This window comes from Podarcis melisellensis, assembly GCF_964234715.1.
Source record: "Podarcis melisellensis genome assembly, chromosome: 13".
NCBI classification, from domain to species: Eukaryota; Metazoa; Chordata; class Lepidosauria; order Squamata; family Lacertidae; genus Podarcis; species Podarcis melisellensis.
Genome location: NC_138545.1, coordinates 46924605 through 46943987, shown reverse-complemented (window position 1 = coordinate 46943987; position 19383 = coordinate 46924605). Strand labels below are relative to the sequence as shown.

At 48.1% G+C, this 19383-nt stretch overlaps 1 protein-coding gene across 1 annotated transcript in view; it reads right to left on the bottom strand.

The window, feature by feature from the left end:
* Positions 1 to 14163: 14163 nt before the first annotated feature.
* Positions 14164 to 19383, bottom strand: part of PARM1 (prostate androgen-regulated mucin-like protein 1) — a 36454-nt gene continuing 31234 nt past the window's right edge. Inside the window, exons 3-4 of the mRNA XM_081884373.1 lie at positions 18337 to 18415; positions 14164 to 16026 (exon numbers count right to left, since the gene is read on the bottom strand). Of these exons, the coding sequence (XP_081740499.1) occupies positions 15942 to 16026; positions 18337 to 18415 (164 nt within the window). The 3' untranslated portion in view covers positions 14164 to 15941. The remainder of the gene's footprint in view (positions 16027 to 18336; positions 18416 to 19383) is intronic.

Below are 19383 nucleotides of genomic sequence, written 5' to 3'. Positions count from 1 at the left end.
AAACACAGGGGGACTCAAAATGGAGCACGTTCGGCTTCTGAAAAAAAGTTCAAAAACCAGAACACCTACTTCTAGTTTTGCAGCGTTGGGGTTCCAAGTTGTTCGTGAACTAAGCTGTTTGAAAATCGAGGTACCACTGTATTCGGGAGAAGAAAAGGCTCAGGAGCAAAGCCTACATAAATCCGGAAGGGAGGTCCTAGGACAGTTGGGTGGTTCCTTGTAGGCCTCGTTCCGTCAACTCTTGCAGCCAAGCTGATGCCAGACATATTGCTCTGCTTTCCTTTGGATCCCATCAGTAAGGCTGAGAGGGGGATCTTGTTGTTTGGGCAGCCCAGGACCTCCACACCCACTGCCCAAGCTTGCACCCTGGGGAGGTCACTTTGGTGCTGCTAACACAGCAGTTTGACTTCACCCCTGAAGGCGCACTCCATTGTATCTTGAGACAAACAGATGCTGACAACAAATACGCTAGCCTTTGTGCATCTGTGTAGTCAGTCATAGCCAATTTATTTATATACTGTGTATTCCACAAATAAATCTGTGCTCAAAGGGGATCACTTAGATTTTGCTCTGAGAAAGAGGTGCTCTTCAATTCCTCGTCCCACCTTTGGGTGAAGCTGCTTCTGTCTGATACTTAAAGGTAAAGGGACCCCTGACCATTAGGTCCAGTCGTGGCTGACTCTGGGGTTGCGGTGCTCATCTCGCTCTATAGGCCAAGGGTGCTGGCGTACAGCTTCCGGGTCATGTGGCCAGCATGACTAAGCCACTTCTGGCGAACCAGAGCAGCGCACGGAAACGGTGTTTACCTTCCCGCCAGAGCGGTACCTATTTATCTACTTGCACTTTGACGTGCTTTTGAACTGCTAGGTTGGCAGGAGCAGGGACCGAGCAACGGGAGCTCACCCTGTCGCAGGGATTCGAACCACCGACCTTCTGATTGGCAAGTCCTAGGCTCTGTGATTTAACCCACAGCGCCACCCGCGTCCCTGATACTTATCAACATATTAAAATGTAAACCACACACTTCAAAATTCTTGCCCAGCCCTTTTACAGCAAAGTTGGAGAAACCAACTGTTGTTGGACTCCCAACGCCCCTCAACCCTCATTGGTTTGGCGGTGTGTCTACTGCTCTATAACAAGTCCACTCATTCCAGGTTCCAATGGGATGGGCTGTTTTATTTTTCAGGGTATTCCAAAGCACTGTGGTAGTCTTTACATTGCAAATACGTCCGTCAAAAGATAAACCACTACCAGAATGTTGGTCATCTATATCTGGCTCCCAGTACATTTCCAAGCACAATTCAAAGTGTTGGTGCTGACCTTTAAAGCCCTAAATGGCCTTGGTCCAATATATTTGAAGGAGAGCCTCCACCCCCATCATTCTACCCGGACACTGAGGTCCAGCGCCGAGGGCCTTCTGGCGGTTCCCTCGCTGCGAGAAGCCAAGTTACAGGGAACCAGGCAGAGGGCCTTCTCGGTAGTGGCGCCCTCCCTGTGGAACATCCTCCCACCAGATGTCAAAGAGAACAACAACTACCAGACTTTTAGAAGACATCTGAAGGCAGCCCTGTTTAGGGAATCTTTTAATGTTTAATAGGTTATTGTATTTTAGTGTTTTGTTGGAAGCCGCCCAGAGTGGCTGGAGAAGCCCAGCCAGATGGACAGGGTATTAATAAATTATTATTATTATTATTATTATTATTATTATTGGCAAATATATCACCTAAAGTATGTTAAAGGCAGGCAAATGCTGCTTTTCACTGAACAGCAATAATTAAAACAAGCTTTTAAAAAGTAGGAAAAGCCCAGCCTGTTTCACCGTTGCTGTTTTCAGAGCTTGTTGTTGGAGTCGCTATCTTGACCCATTCTTGTTTTTAGATTGATGGCAGTTGAACTGTAAATTCCTGAAACGCTCTGCACAGTTTGGCGGCTGTACAAACTGAAAATATCCTTACAGGGCAACCTTATGGACGTCTACTCGGAAGTAAATCTTGTCAAGTTCAATGGGCCTTACTCACTGGAAGTGAGTGCAGAATTGCAGCCTAAAATGTGTCTGGATAACTTTAACACCACCCATGCACAAAAGCAAAGTATCCGTTGGCTTAGGGCAGTTCAAAAGATACAATAAAATACATTTTTAGAAGGGGGGTGAAATATACTCAGAGTCGCAAAGTGATTTCATGCTCTTTATTCAGCTCATAGTGGTGAGGAGGAATGAATGAAAGTCCCCTCAAGTATCTGCTTTATATATATTATTTACACAATGGGCTGCACGTGATTGGCTAATTCCGGAATTCTACTGTAAGCCAATCAGGTTGTGGATTCACTTCTATCTGGAGCATGATTGGGTGGTTCCTGCTAACCAATCATACTGCTGCATTGTTCTAGGACCAATCAGACTGCTGCATTCTGAATCCTATTGTTCTAGGACCAATCAGACTGCTGCCTTTTGGAGCCTATTGTTCTAGGACCAATCAGACTGCTGCAGTTTGGATTCTATTCAACTCAGTACATAACAGGGGGAAAAACCCTAAGTGGGCAAAACCCTAAAACAGCCCAATGAGTCATAAGTATGCTGCATGACCTGTGTGTGTGTGTTTGTGTGTTTTGGATTAAAGACTGTAGGTGGAGCTGAAATTCTGAACAGAAGGACTCCATATTGCAAGTCTCACTTGTAGGGCTCAATAACAGTCTCTATAGATTTGATGAAAAAAAGCAGGACAAAATTTTTTAAATTTCACTAAAGTATTATTGTCAGAACAGGGACACAGGTGGCGCTGTGGGTTAAAGCCTCAGCGCCTAGGACTTGCCGATCGAAAGGTCGGCGGTTCGAATCCCTGCTGCGGGGTGCGCTCCCGCTGCTCAGTCCCAGCGCCTGCCAACCTAGCAGTTCGAAAGCACCTCTGGGTGCAAGTAGATAAATAGGGACCGCTTACCAGCGGGAAGGTAAACGGCGTTTCCGTGTGCAGCTCTGGCTCGCCAGAGCAGCGATGTCACGCTGGCCATGTGACCCGGAAGTGTCTGCGGACAGCGCTGGCCCCTGGCCTCTTAAGTGAGATGGGCGCACAACCCCAGAGTCTGTCAAGACTGGCCCGTACGGGCAGGGGTACCTTTACCTTTACCATTATTGTCAGAAGAATGAAAATCATGCTGCTTTGCAAATATGGAGCACCAAGGGAAACAGCCCTTCTTCCTAAACCTGCAGCACCTGCCCCATGTTGAATCCAGACCCCGTTTTGCATTGCTGACGTAAGCAACAAATAGACATGGGTCAACTCATGTTTCCTCTAAGCAAGACAGTATAGCCCAGATGCTTCATAAGGTGAAACAGTTTTGCTGATCCCAGGTACTCTGTCCTCATCTGGATCTAGGCCTGAAAGACCAAGTAAAAATATGGGTGTATAGAGGGTAAGTAATACACAGATTGCTTTGGGCAGGTGGAGGTGGTCAACATTACTTTTTCCAATAGCAACAGTGATTAAGTGATTAAGCTTCCTTAGCAATGATACTGCCTGTCCAGTGCTGAAGCCTTAGATTTGTCTCCACAGTTTGTTTTATAACTTTCCTTAGAAATATTTGATTGAGTTACTTTTTTTTAATACAAAAAATAAAGCTTAGAGTTTGGAGATGTTCTGGTTAGGGGCCTGGTATATGTATACCTCCATTGGTGACCCCACAAAAAAGACATTTATCTAGTCCCTTTTGAAGAGCTTCTTGCCCATTTGACTAGCAACTGGCAGCTTCTCACCAATAATATTGTAGGTCATGTTTATCAGGTAGTTTGTAAACACATTTTTTTCTGGTGGAATGGGAGGGCTGACACTTTTTGCAATCAGGGGAAGTGGCCAGGTAAAGGGACTCCTGACCGTTAGGTCTAGTTGTGGCCGACTCTGGGGTTGTGGTGCTCATCTCGTTTTATTGGCCGAGGGAGCCAGTGTACAGCTTCCGGGTCATGTGGCCAGCATGACTAGCCGCTTCTGGCGAACCAGAGCAGCGCACGGAAACACCATTTACCTTCCCGCCGGAGCGGTACCTATTTATCTACTTGCACTTCGTGCTTTCGAACTGCTAGGTTGGCAGGAGCAGGGACCGAGCAATGGGAGCTCACCCTGTCATGGGGATTTGAACCGCCAACCTTCTGATCAGCAAGCCCTAGGCTCTGTGGTTTAGATCCCCAGGATTGCTTGTTTGCTGCCAGAACTTGGTGAGAAGGACTTGCCTGGTTGGCTCAGGAGAAATGGAGGACAAGAGATTAGGGTTTTTTTCACTACAGCTTGTACCCTTGCAGCATGACCCTTGTCTGAGATTGTTCCTGCTTCAAGTCAAATTCCTTTATCCCTTCACATAGAGCAGTGTTTCCCAACCTTTTTTGGGCAAAGGCACACTTGTTTCATGAAAAAAATCTCGAGGCACACCACCATTACAGCCCCGTGACGTCAGCGCGCAGCGTCACGCCGGGAGGGACATGAATTGCTAGCAAATTACATAATCACCTCCTTGAGGGCTGGCTCATCTTCTCCGAAGGCAGAACCCCATTAATTAACAGCACAGACTCACACCATAGCCAAGACGAGGGGGGAAAACCTCAGTCATGCACAGTCATGCACATGTGGGGGCTAAATGAGGACGAAGACCGGGCAGAGAGCAGGGTTTAAATCACCCCACCTGGCCAGGACAATCCCTGGGTGCTCCCTTGGGCCACTCGCCTGACCCACCTCACAGGGCTGTTGTTGTGAGGATAACACGGGGAGAACCAGGCGCGCCCCCGGGAGCTCCTTGGAGGAGAAAGCGGGCGATGAATGCAATGCACGAAATATATGAGAGGTGACCAGGTTTTGCAGGTGAGGGGCCCCCGCCAGCCTCCGCTTCCAACACCCGGCGCAACGATGCCGAGGTTTCCCCCCGGGCTCGGCTCGGGGAGCACCGGTGCTCCCCCCGCGGCTCCCCTTCGCCCTCCCGGCTCTCTCTACCGCCCACTGGGCACCCCCCTCACCTGCCAAGTCCGGAGCGCCAGTGGAAGTTGCATGCATGCATGCAGGGCGCCGCGTTGCCATTGCATTGCACTGCACTCCATGCAACGCCTGCACGCATGCATTGCCTTGCACGCCCGCCAAGGGGTCTCCCCGCGGTCCGATGCATCCCCTCCGGCGCGGATGCAGCATTGCAAAAATAAAAAACCCCCGACGCAGCCCTACCTGGGGGGCAGCCTCCGCCTCCGCCGCTCCGCCTCCGCGGGGATCCCCGGGCTCCATCCTGCCGCCCGATCTCCGGAGGGCGCAGGCAGGCTGTGCGGGGTCTGCGAGGAAGAGCCCCTGCCCGCCTGGCTGCCGCCGCTGCGCTCATTCCGTGGCCGGGAGAAGAGCGCTTCAAATAAAACGCCCGGCCCGCCAGGCCACGCTGGGAAACGTAGTTTGCGCACCCCGCGCGGGCGCGGAGCCCAAGGGCGAGGGGACTACGGATCCCGGCAGCCCCCGCGCCGGGGACAGAGGAGGAGAGGCCGGGTGCAGGGATGGAGGGACGGGTGGGCGAGCGAGTGAGTGAGTGGCAGCCGCCAAGCCTTGGCCGAGAGCCAGGAAGGGCCTCCCCGGAGGAGGAGGAGGAGGAGGAGGGAGGCGCAGAGCGGGAGGGAGGGAGGGAACCCCAGGGGTCATCTAGTGACGGCGCCCCAATCGAAAATTTGACTTTTAAAAAAAAATCTTTCAATTTTTAAATTTTTCCCGCGGCACACCAGGCAACATCTCGCGGCACACTAGTGTGCCGCGGAACAGTGGTTGGGAAACACTGACATAGAGTCAATTAGCACATTCCACATCTGGGATTGGGAAGGTAAGGCTCTTCTGAGGGGAAAAAACAAAGTAGAGAATCATCTCCACAATAAGGAAAGGTACTTGGCCATTTTACCAGGCCATCAAGGTAATCACCATGAGTTCCAGTGGTTTTCTTAACTTTTTGCTGTCCAAAACTACTACTACTACTACTACTACTACTACTACTACTGATATATTTATACCCTGCCCATCTGGCTGGGTTTCCCCAGCCACCCTGGGGGGCTCCCAACAGACTATTAAAAACACATTAAAACATCAAACATTAAAAACTTCCCTAAACGCGGCTGTCTTCAGATATCTTCTGAAAGTCAGATAGTTGTTTATTTCCTTGACATCTGGTAGGAGGGCATTCCACAGGGCGAGCACCACCACCGAGAATACCCTCTGCCTGTTTCCCTGTAACCTCACTTCTCACAGGGAGGGAACCGCCAGGAGGCCCTTGGAGCTGGACCTCAGTGTCTGGGCTGAACGATGGAGGTGGAGACGCTCCTTCAGGTATACAGGACCGAGGCCGTTTAGGGCTTTAAAGGTCAGCACTAACATTATGAATTGTGCTGGGAAGCATGCCTTTAACGATTAGTTAATGGGTTGAAGGTGATGCGAAGAGCGTCTTCCAGCTCAAGCCCACCTAACCACTGACATACAGAAAGAACTGAATATACCACCCCTCTCCTCCAACACTAGTAATTTAATTCATGAAAGTGTGTTGTGCTGCGGTTGTGCAAATCCTGAGTGCGGCAGCTAAAAACTGAACACCAGTCCGCTCCCAAGTGTCACAGGGCTCATTTCTCCTTTGGTTCAAGCTGTATCTAGAGGCACCAACTCTCTTGGCTGTGCTACACACAAGTCACAATAGTCTCTCCACTCTCATTTTTAAGAGCAAGGGACCAGCTGGACTTGCCCTTAAAAGGTACTATGTTGGTGTGATATTTTTAGATGCTGAATTAGCTTTCAGATAGGAGCTGCAGACTAGGAGAGGGAGTGACGTGACCCAGCTAAGATTCTAAATCTATTGCCTCTGTCCCCATGGTTACAGTTTCCTCTCCTTGCCTGGGATAAAGCATAACAAGACACCACAAACATAATCTTGGTGAGAATGTGGACTGCCTTGCTTAACACAGAAGGAAGATGAGCAACAAAGAGAATAAAGCGAGAAATGATGTAATGTGAGATAAATAATTGCTAGGAAGTGCGCGTGCATGCATTTGTATGTGCATTTTAAGATGGAAGCAAACTATTTGCTATGCAAAAATTAAAAAATCCAATCCACAAGGGGGTAGTTCACAGCCTGTCATAATTAACTGTACTGTAATACATATTGGTGGCGCTGTGGGTTAAACCACAGAGCCTAGGACTTGCCGATCAGAAGGTCGGCGGTTCAAATCCCCGCGACGGGGTGAGCTCCCGTTGCTTGGTCCCTGCTCCTGCCAACCTAGCAGTTCGAAAGCACGTCAAAGTGCAAGTAGATAAATAGGTACCACTCGGGCGGGAAGATAAACGGCATTTCCATGTGCTGCTCTGGTTTGCCAGAAGCGGCTTAGTCCTGCTTGCCACATGATCCGGAAGCTGTACACCGGCTCCCTCAGCCAATAAAGCGAGACGAGCGCTGCAACCCCAGAGTTGGTCACGACTGGACCTAATGGTCAGGGGTCCCTAAACCTTTAATATATATTGGTGTATATAGGAACCAATACTGGTTGCAACCACAAAGTCCTGGTCCTCATCAATTTTGGAAGTATCACCTCTTAGGAGGAATATCTTTCCCCAGTTTCCTTGCCCATTTACCCAATTTTCAAGGAATCTTTTTGCAGCTTTTCACAGTCCACTTGGGCTTTCGCCATCCTAAATCATTTGATGCCAACGTTCAAACTTGGTGTACTTTGCTGCTGATTTCTGAACTTTCTGAAAAAGTTGAATGGCTAGGAGAGCCTTTTACCAGCTCTGTCTAGTTTGCCAGCTATGGCCGTACCTAGAGGGGAATAGCCTGACCCACTGTAGTGCCTGCATTGGCAATATTGGGGCTGGATTGCTGCAACATGCTGGATGTGGGGCTGCGCTTGGTTCTAGCTTGGAAGCTCCAGCTGGTGTAGAATGCAGCGGCCAGTCTGCTGGTGGATGAGAACATGCGACTCCATTGTAAAGACATATGCCCTGAGTGCCCATTTTCTATGGAGCAAGGTCTAAGGTCCTCGTATTCATTTCCTCATATGAAATTGCCTGGGTTCTGGGATCCTTGGAGGAAGTCCTTCTCACAGTTCTACCACCCTCAGAGGCACACTTGGTGGGGACGCAGGAGAGGGCCTTCCAGCTTTGTCCTTCCAGCTTTGTCCTTCCACGTTCCGGAGGTCCGTTCTAAACCTGAAACTGTTCTTAACCTGAAGCACCACTTTAGCTAATGGGGTCTCCTGCTGCCGCCACACGATTTCTGTTCTCATCCTGAAGCAAAGTTCTTAACCTGAGGTACTATTTCTGGGTTGGCGGAGTCTGTAACCTGAAGCAACCGTAACCTGAAGCATATGTAACCCGAGGTACCACTGTAGCTTTGTCCTTCCAGTTGACACACTTGTTGTCAATGGTATAGTCCGGGGGTAGTCAACCTTTTTTTTATACCTACCGCCCACTAATGCATCTTTCTTGATGGTGAAATTTCCTTACTGCCCACCAGTGCTCGATGGAAGGATTCATCTTGTGGCGTAGAACCCCCTACCATCCACCTAGAATCCTGAAACGCCCACTAGCAGGGTGTAGGGGCCAGGTTGACAACCCCTGGTATAGTCAATCAAATATACAGTATGCATATACAGTGGTAAGGACCCCTGACCATTAGGTCCAGTCGTGACTGACTCTGGGTTTGCGGCGCTCATCTCGCTTTATTGGCCTGAGGGAGCCGGTGTACAGCTTCCAGGTCATGTGGCCAGCAGGACTAAGCCGCTTCTGGCGAACCAGAGCAGCGCACGGAAATGCTGTTTACCTTCCTGCCGGAGCAGTACCTATTTATCTACTTGCACTTTGATGTTCTTTTGAACTGCTAGGTTGGCAGGAGCAGGGACCGAACAACGGGAGCTCACCTCGTTGCGGGGATTCGAACCGCCGACCTTCTGATCAGCAAGTCCTAGGCTCTGTGGTTTAACCCACAGAGCCACCCGCGTCCCTAATATACAGTGGTACCTCGGGTTAAGTACTTAATTCATTCCAGAGGTCTGTACTTAACCTGAAACTGTTCTTAACCTGAAGCACCACTTTAGCTAATGGGGCCTCCTGCTGCTGCCGTGCCACCGGAGCACGATTTCTGTTCTCATCCTGAAGCAAAGTTCTTAACCTGAAGCACTATTTCTGGGTTAGCGGAGTCTGTAACCTGAAGCGTATGTAACCCGAGGTACCACTGTATAACATATACCCGGTAGTTTGCATATTTTTTTAGATGTGGTTGTGAATGTAGGAAAAGCTGTCTGTGGCTGCCGCAGGAGGAAAAATGCTGATTGCATCTGGTTTTAAGGTGTATGTTGCCTGGCCTAGTTGCCTTTGGAGATAAGATCATTGGACTTGGATTGTTCTCCACGACTTGGCTCTTGACGGTTTCTGACATGGAGATGCCTACGCAGTTAAGTGCCTGGCTGCCCTACTTCCTGTCAGCCTTCATGAAACAGAGCTGTCACTCAGCATCCATTTACAGACAAGTAACCAATTACTTATGTTACATCTAGACACTAACACTTCACGGCTATAATAAGAGCCTGAGGTGAGTCAATCAGATGTTGTCATCAGTGATGACACCTCAGCATACCTGTTCCCTTTCAAAGGTAAAGGTAAAGGAGCCCTGACAGTTAAGTCCAGTCGCAAACGACTCTGGGGTTGCGGCGCTCATCTCGCTTTATTGGCCGAGGGAGGCAACGTTTGTCTGCAGACAGTTTTTCCGGGTCATGTGGCCAGCATGACTAAGCCGCTTCTGGCGGAACCAGAGCAGCGTACGGAAACGCCGTTTACCTTCCCGCCAGAGCGGTTACCTATTTATCTATTTGCACTTTGACGTGCTTTCGAACTGCTAGGTTGGCAGGAGCAGGGACCGAACGAGAGCTCACTCTGTCGTGGAGATTTGAACCGCCGACCTTCTGATCAGCAAGCCCTAGGCTCAGTGGTTTACACCACAGCGCCACCCTACCTGTCCCCTTATCTGAGGGATATATGCAGGACTGCAAAGTGGCAAACTTGGAGGCAGTCTTCCATATAACGTCGTCTGATTTGACATCCTGCCCACAACAGATCCTCATTGGAACAGATGCAAGACTTGCCAGAATTCAGCGGCTTCTGTTATGACTCCAAAAGTTTAATGGATACATTACGCCTGCTTATGCTTTTCAGAACAGCCTTGCCAACTTTGCAATTAAAATGCTGGCACGGGGTCAGGGACTGGGATTCCCGCAGCAACAGGGCTATTAGCAATGAGTGTACTTCTTCCCCCTACATTTTTGTGGCCCTGTAGCTTGAATAGTCACGGGGGGCCCCTTCGCAGTAGCGTAGTGTGTGGGGTGCAGGGGGGGCCGGCCGCACCGGGCACAACATCTGGGGGTTAGGGTTAGGGGGCGCAAATCCACGGGTTAGGGGGTGCAAATCAACAGGTTGGGCGCAAATTACTTGCCTTTCCCTGGGTGCTGACAACCCACGCTACACCACTGCCCCTTCGCAGCCAGAAACGAGGTCTGTGCAACCACAGTTATCTTCTTGAATGGGATTGTTCCATGACAGATCACCACACCTTTACAACAGCTGACTCTCAAAAACTTTGGGATTGAAATATATAAATAAAATAATAAAAATTTATTATTTATACCCCACCCACCTGGCTGGGTTTCCCCAGCCAAATTAATCAATTTGAGTTGTGGAACTCAAATTGGGTCTACTAGACCCAATTCTTTTAATCTATGTCTTTTGGGCCAAAGGAATCTGTTGGGGGTGACTTTGGAGGATGTACACCAAGGTGGAAAGGGGAGTCGAGGCAGAGCTCAACCACCCGGCTTCGAAAATGGGTGCTAAGCAGCTCAAACGTGCTGAAAATGCTGCTGCGTGTCTGTGTGCATGTCTGAACTCCAACCAAACATGACCCTTGGTGTTAAAGAGGTTGCCTGACCTTGGGATGCAGGTGGCGCTGTGGGTTAAACTACAGAGCCTAGGGCTTGCCGATCAGAAGGTCGGTGGTTCGAATCCCCACAACGGGGTGAGCTCCTGTTGCTCGGTCCCAGCTCCTGCCTAATGGACCTAATGGTCCTTTACCTTTACCTCCCTGACCTAGATGATTCATCTAATTATTGGCTGGCCATGAATCTTTTTCTTGGGCATGCTGCTTGAGTTGATGATGGCAGCTCAGCTCTATGCTATTGGCCCTTAGTAAAGGTAAAGGGATCCCTGACCATTAGGTCCAGTCGTGGACGACTCTGGGGTTGCGGTGCTCATGTCACTTTATTGGCCGAGGGAGTCGGTGTACAGCTTCTGGGTCATGTGGCCAGCATGACTAAGCCGCTTCTGGCGAACCAGAGCAGGGCTTTGAAACGCCGTTTACCTTCCCGCTGGAGTGGTACCTATTTATCTACTTGCACTTTGACATGCTTTTGAACTGCTAGATTGGCAGGAGCAGGGACTGAGCAACGGGAGCTCACTCTGTCGTGGGGATTCAAACCGCTGACCTTCTGATCGGTAAGCCCTAGGCTCTGTGATTTAACTCACAGCGCCACCCGCGTCCCTATTGGCCCTTAGTAGATGATGCTAATTATCTGGGCCCATTTCAATCTAGATTCTGGCACACACATGTCATCTAGTTGTAACCCTTACAGCTATAGCATGATTATTACCCCAGATACAGGAGAGGTTTGCTCAAGGCTGCCTATTGGTTTCACGGCACAGGCACACGTTCATAACTCAAGACTCCTCACCACAATGTTCTGCCACCTCTATGCTGCTATCTGCCTAAGTGTAACCTCCTTTATAGTATAAAAACATGACACACGTTATGGCAGTTCCTACCTAGAATTAGGAAAGGGCAAGTGTACTGCAGCTACATCCGAGGAACTACTTTGGGATTACTGTTGGGTGTTAAAATATTTTTCACGCGCTTGTTTTTTTTTTATTTGTTGAAGTTAACACAGTGAATGCTGTTCATATCTGAACTGATTGGGTGAGAGGTGATTCATACTAGACTTAGATTAAAAAAAACCCCTGAGGTCATCCAAATTCACCCCAACAGATTCCTTTGGCCCAAAAGACATGGCTTAAAAGAATTGGGTCCAGTAGACCCAATTTGAGTTGTACAACTCAAATTGATTAATTTGGCTGGGGAAACCCAGCCAGATGGGTGGGGTATAATTATTATTTTACTGTATATATTTCAACAATCCCAAAGTTTTTGAGAGTCAGCAGCACAGATGTTATAAAGGTGTGGTGATCTGTCATGGAACAATCCCATTCAAGAAGATTTGTGGTTGCACAAACCTCGCTGCTGGTTGCGAAGGGGCTCCAAAAAAGTAGGGGGAAGAAGTACTGAAATATACTCGGAGTCGCAAAGTGATTTCATGCTCTTTATTCAGCTCATAGTGGTGAGGAGGAATGAATGAAAGTCCCCTCAAAGTATCTGCTTTATATACATTATTTACACAATGGGCTGCACATGAATGGCTAATTCCGGAATTCTACTGTAAGCCAATCAGGTTGTGGATTCACTTCTATCTGGAGCATGATTGGGTGGTTCCTGCTAACCAATCATACTGCTGCATTGTTCTAGGACCAATCAGACTGCTGCATTCTGAATCCTATTGTTCTAGGACCAATCAGACTGCTGCCTTTTGGAGCCTATTGTTCTAGGACCAATCAGACTGCTGCAGTTTGGATCCTATTCAATTCAGTACATAACAAGTACACTCATTGCTAATAGCCCTGTTGCTGCGGGAATCCCAGACCCTGACCCCGTGCCAACATTTTAATGCATGCTATCGATTGTGAATGGCAGAAGCACACTTAATGGCTGGGTTCTCCTCCAGCAAAAGACAGTATAGAACGCTTAATAAATGCCCAGTGCTAGTTCCCAGATTTCCCTCTTCCCGCTTTTAGCCATGTGCTCTCTAGCTCCCTCCCTCAAACCATTCCCATAGTTCCTGTGGGCAGTATTTCTTTTTGAGGTTTCCCATCACCTCCTAATTATTGTATTCAGTCTTGCTTTCTTGGATGTGCTTAAGACTGTGCCCTTCATACTCTGTGGATGACAGCAGTGTCTGAAATTGACCAGGTGAATTTTTGCACCAGGCTACTAGCCACTTAGGGATGCAGGTGGCACTGTGAGTTAAACCACAGAGCCTAGGACTTCCCGGTCAGAAGGTCGGCGGTTCGAATCCCCGCAACGGGGTGAGCTCTCGTTGCTCGGTCCCTGCTCCTGCCAATCTAGCAGTTCAAAAGCACGTCAAAGTGCAAGTAGATAAATAGGTACCACTCCGGCAGGAAGGTAAACGGCATTTCTGTGCACTGCTCTGGTTTGCCAGAAGCGGCTTAGTCATGCTGGCCACATGACCCGGAAACTGTACGCCGGCTCCCTCGGCCAGTAAAGCGAGATGAGCGCCGCAACCCCACAGTCGGCCACGACTGGACCTAACGGTCAGGGGTCCTTTTTTATTGGCCACTTGCGACCAAATGAAGATGCCATGACGTCTTCATCATCTAGGGATCACTGGATCTTGGCTCTTTTCACACACTAATAACACTTTAGAATTCTATCAGTGATATTTTATCTGTACAATCAGAATGAATTTCAGGAACCAAAAAGCCGTATTGAAAATTACGACTTTGGAGCCGTCTGGTCCTCAAATGGCAAACTAGATGTTTTGGCGACTGTAACCCTGGTTTAAGGAGTTATATATCTGAGTTTCTAACACTGGCATGGTATTACTGTGAAGGTTTTGCTACAGAAGAGAGCTAAAGTGGGGGGGAGACCTAGCCCCAAAAGGCCTTGCACTTAGATGTGACCAACAGCTTTGCAAAGCAAAAATGGGGAAGCAATTTTTAAAGGTTAGTAAGGAAGCAAGGCTGTGCACACAATCCAGTTATTCTGCATTCAATGTGCTCCCAAACTGGTTTGGGAAGTGGCACACGACATTGGCCACAATCCACCTTTATCCCGTCCTTTCTTTTTAAAGACTGTGTTTTGATGCAGTTCCCCTCAAATCCAGCTTTGAGTCAGACTGAGAAAAGCAATGGCCCAGCTGTGCTTTAAGCTGGCAATATGTATGCACCCCATACTCTGTGCTAACTTCTGTTTAACAGGTTTACTTCTATAGAAAAAAAGCGTGAAAGAGAGATCTTTATTATTGTCAAAGTTTATTTGTAGTGCAAACAAGTAGCTGTTTAGCCTCTGGGAGGGGGGGAAATCAATTCCCCCCCCCCTTACACTGTGCACTAAAGAGTTTAGCACAAGAGTCTTCCTCCATCCAGCTTTTAATGCAAAAAAGTTGCAGAGACAAGAGTGCTACGAAACAGAAAAACGAAAGAAACAGAGAAACACAGGTGTTTTGCTGGAGGTTCATACGGTGTCTCTGCCATCCAGCACAGCAGCAACTTTTTAAATGTGCGAGAATCATTCCTTCCTTCCTCACTTGCCCTAGCATCTAGCCACACACATGCTGCCCTATCTTTTTGGGGGTTGATATAAAAATAAAAGGAGGGTACCCTCCAACTCTACATAATATGTTGTTCAAACCTCATTGTGACAGCAGACTTGCTTGCAAAAATCAATTCAATGTACCAATGTGACTTTGTGCCCTTAGAAATGGAAGGGAAGGAGATAAAAAAAAACCAAAAACTGGTAGACTTTGCATACTGAGAAGGCAGAAAGCAACACTGTAGTACTGAAAATGTCTTTTCTGAAATGGAATCCTTCTTTCTGTAATGGAAAAGACATCAAAGGATTGTGTCTAGGGTTGAGCTTAACATTAGCCGCCATCGGCTGGAACTCAGTAATGCAGAATGAGGTGTTTTATTTCTATTTGGCTTGCGAAGTTTTGATCCATAATGCAAATTATCCGCTGGCCTTCGCTACCTTTGCATTACAAACCTGCCTTTTTCCTAAGCTATAGGCACAGAGAGGCTCAAAAGGCGAGGACCCCCTTATCTAACACACTTCTGAAAACATGTCTGAACTGACAAGGAACAAACTTGGGGTGTGGAAAAATAGCCCTTGAGAGTTTGCTTTTCCAAATGGTCCCCACAAAACAAACTTTATTGGAGACAATTCCATGGAGAGCCTCTGTATTTAGGAAGTAACAATAACTTTACCATGAGCTGGTGGGCTCGTGACTTAACACTGGGCTTCAATAAATTTCCAAAAACAATTGCCCAAACTGGAATAGATTTTTGTGAAAGGAGGCCCCATTGAACTGGACACTCTAGAAGGCTGGGCAGGGGAACAGGACACCAGACTGACATTTGTGGCTCTAGCCCCTATTACTGTTAGCGTTACATTCTGCCTTTCTCTAGCGAAACATTTAACAAGAACTTCAGTGCTGAATCAGGTCGCTCCAACCTGCAGCCGAATTCTAATCAGAACGCTTTCTTAAGGAGACAAACTGGAAAAGGCAATTAAAGCAAGAATCAAGATCTGCCATTTAATTCTGGGAGACCCCTGAGCAACTTCTACCACGAATTTTTGCTATCTGACAACTCTAAAAGGTCACATTCTTCATTGCAGGTCTCCTGTTACAACCGAGTTGCTGGGAGCCCAAACGGCCACAGCAGAACTGGTGGTGAAACTTTCCACGGACTTCGTTCCTTTTTTGCAGGAATCCTAATCACTTTGCAGAACGTTAGGGTTTGGAGGCAACGGCACCCGCGAGCAAGTATTCTCGTAGCTACGGATTCCAACTCTTGCCCGATTTGTTGCTGAACGCTCCACTCTGGTTGGCTCGTTTTCCGTTTGGGGCCTGCGTTGCAAAAAGGCATGGTGACAACACATCAGCAAAACAGCAGGAGGAGCAACAACACGGACATTGTATGCAGAAGGATTATCGGACCATGGCGCTTTTAGTGAAAGACGTGCTTCATAAATACATGAGCAGTTTTTGGCTTTGATGGATTCTCCTCCATTTAAGAGTCGTCATAGAGAGGGTTGTTGTAGTTTCCCCAGGATCCATAGTCGTGGTCGTCCAAGAGTCTCCCATACGAAGAATGCCTGAGGGCGAAACAGAAACAGAACCGTACTCCGGTCAGCCTATGCTTATTACAGAAATGTAAGATACTGGAGTAAAAATTATAAAAATAAAAATCCCTCTTTCACCTGCCTCCTCCCTCTGTCCTTTTGGGGACTGTACTTCCATTACTTAAAACATCCAGGCTGATCAGACATTAAAAAGTGCTTGTGAAAGGACTGCTATCTTAGAAGATCAAATTGTGATTACATTGGTACCTCAGTTTACGAACTTAATCTGTTCCAGAAGTCCGTTCTTAAACCGAAACTGTTATTAAAGAGAGGCGTGCTTTCCTTAATGAGGCCTCCCGCTGCCAGTGCCTTTCCACCGTTCGGATTCCGTTCTTAGGTAAAGGTAAAGGGACCCCTGACCATTAGGTCCGGTTGTGGACGACTCTGGCGCTCATCTCGGGAGCCAGCATACAGCTTCTGGGTCATGTGGCCAGCATGACTAAGCCACTTCTGGCGAATCAGAGCAGCGCACAGAAATGCCGTTTACCTTCCCGCCGGAGCACTACCTATTTATCTACTTGCACTTTGACGTGCTTTCGAACTGACTGAGGTAAAGTTCTCAAACCGGGACACTACTTCTGGTTTTGCGGAGTCCGTAAACCGAATAGTTCGTAAACAGGACTGTTCTTAGAAACTGAGGTACCACTGTAATTTAAAAAGTAGATCTAAGGATCTTAGCGGACCACAACCTTAACATGAGTCAACGGTGTGATGCAGCAGCTGTTCTAGGGTACATCAACAGGAGTCTAATGTCCACATCAAGGGAAGTAATAGTCCCACTCTATTCTGCTTTGGTCAGACCCCATTTGGAGCACTGTGTCCCATTCTACGCAGCAGAAGAATATTGACAAACTGGAGCGTTTGCAGAGAAAGGTGACCAAGATGATCAAGGGTCTGGAAACCAAGCCAAGGAATGGTTGAGGGAGTTAATATGTTCAGCCTGGATAAGAGGAGACCAAGTGGAGGTATGATAAAAAGGTAAAGGACCCCGACAGTTAAGTCCAGTCACGAACGACTGTGGGGTTGCAGCGCTCATCTTGCTTTACTGGCCGAGGGAGCTGATGTTTGTCCGCAGTTTTTCTGGGTCATGTGGCCAGCATGACTAAGCCACTTCTGGTGAACCAGAGCAGTGCATGGAAACACTGTTTACCTTCCCCCCACAGCAGTACCTCTTTATCTACTCGTGCTTTCGAACTGCTAGGTTGGCAGGAGCAGGGACCGAGCAACGGGAGCTCACCCCATCGCGGGGATTCGAACCGCAACCTTCTGATCAGCAAACCCAAGGCTCTGTGGTTTAACCCACAGCACCACCCGCGTCCCTTCTTAAGGTATGATAGCCATCTTCAAATATCTAAAGGCCTATAACACATAGAGGATGGAGCAAGCTTGTTTTCTCCTGCTCCAGAGGGTGGGTCTCAAACCAATGGCTTCAGGTTATAAGAAAGGAGCTATTGACTAAAGATCAGAGAAGGACTTTCTGACAGTTAGAGCTGTTCGACAGTGGAGCTGATGGACTCTCTTTCCTTGGAGCTGTTAAAGCAGAGGTTGAGTGGCCATCTCTCATGGATGCTTTAGTTGAGATTCCTGCATTGTAGGAGGTTGAAGACCCTCAAGGTCCCTTCCAATTCTAGGATTCTAAGTTTCTCACCTGTGGTGGCCTGTTGTCAGTTTGCTGTTGCGTTTGGTTATCGGTTGACACTACTATTGTTGTTGGGTTTTGGCACAACTTCTGTATGCCTCCCTGGGAATGATTTGGGATTGGGTACTCCTCATCAGTGGGACACGGGTGGCGCTGTGGGTTAAACCACAGAGCCTAGGACTTGCCGATCAGAAGGTCAGCAGTTCGAATCCCCGTGACGGGGTGAGCTCCCGTTGCTCGGTCCCAGCTCCTGCCCACCTAGCAGTTTGAAAGCACGTCAAAGTGCAAGTAGATAAATAGGTACCGCTGCGGCAGGAAGGTGAACAGTGCTTCCGTGTGCTGCTCTGGTTCGCCAGAAGTGGCTTAGTCCTGCTGGCCACATGACCCGGAAGCTGTACGTCGGCTCCCTCGGCCAATAAAGTAAGATGAGACCACAATCCCAGAGTCAGCCACGACTGGACCTAGTGGTCCCTTTACCTTACTCCTCACCAGGTGTCTATATGCTATCTAGATAAGAAGTGAATTTTATAGGGGCTCTTTCCACTTTCAGCTGTGGAGGAGTGACTGTAAGAACCATAGTTAAGAAGCCAGCCTCTCCCCAAGGAACTATTGCCTCTCCTCTAAGTAAAGGCACCAATTCTTACCTGATCTTCAGGAATGCGGCGATGCCAAACACCAACAGAACCAATGCAATCACTGTGATGGTAATAGCTGCAATGCTACCTGCACAACAAAGGAGATGTATCAGAGATCACAGTTTCACCTTCAACCATCCAGATTATTTTTCATCCTACAATTCAGTCTGCAGGCACACTGCCCTCTAATGTAGAAAACGTGGCAAACCAAGGAAGCTTTCAGCACGGAGTGCTCAAAGCATATTAAGCGTCGACTCCAAATCCTGCGATTTGAAAATCTGCACGCACGCAGACAGACAGTGTGGCGTAATTATAATAGCCACTAGGACCTAAATAGCGCCTTTCTTCTCTGAGATCAGTCCTATCATCCTCCGATTTAAGCAGCAGAGGTGAGGGGGAGAGAATGGTTGCTTGCTTAAGGCCATCAAGTGACGTTATGGCTATGAGATTTAATCTCTGGGGCTTTGAACTTCTGCGTTCAAAGCCTGTGCGCTCTTATTAAGTGGCTAACTGCTATTCCAGCTTTTTTTATACTAGCTTGTAAAAGCAAGGAGAGGGATTGGGGGAACGATATTAATCTTTGTAGTGGGGAAAAAACAGCCAATGACTGCCTGAGTACTATAGGCCCTCCATCTGCTCTCTCTCTCCTTGTCTCATTCACAAAAGACAGCCTAGCAGGTTCCATGTCTTTCAAAGTCAAGACTGAAGAACCTGTGGCTTTCCAGTTACTGGTGCTCCAGTTCCCATCAGCCCCAGTCAATGGTCAGAGAGGATGGGAGTTGCAGTCCAACAATATCTGAACCGAGGGTCCTGGCTGGTAGCCAGGTTCTGTGTCCAGATTTGTAGGCACGGATCATCCTCTAGAATCAAATAGCTTACTAGGGAAATGATGAAGTCACCCTTTGGGGTGCCTCAGGGTCAATTTTTATGGTAGCCCAAATCTCAGTTGTACAGGTATATGTATATATCTACCCCTGAGCTATTGCTGCAATCTGCTCTGATTGTATATTTTATCTTTATGAACTCTGTTTTTATTGTGTTATGCGAGCTGGTCTT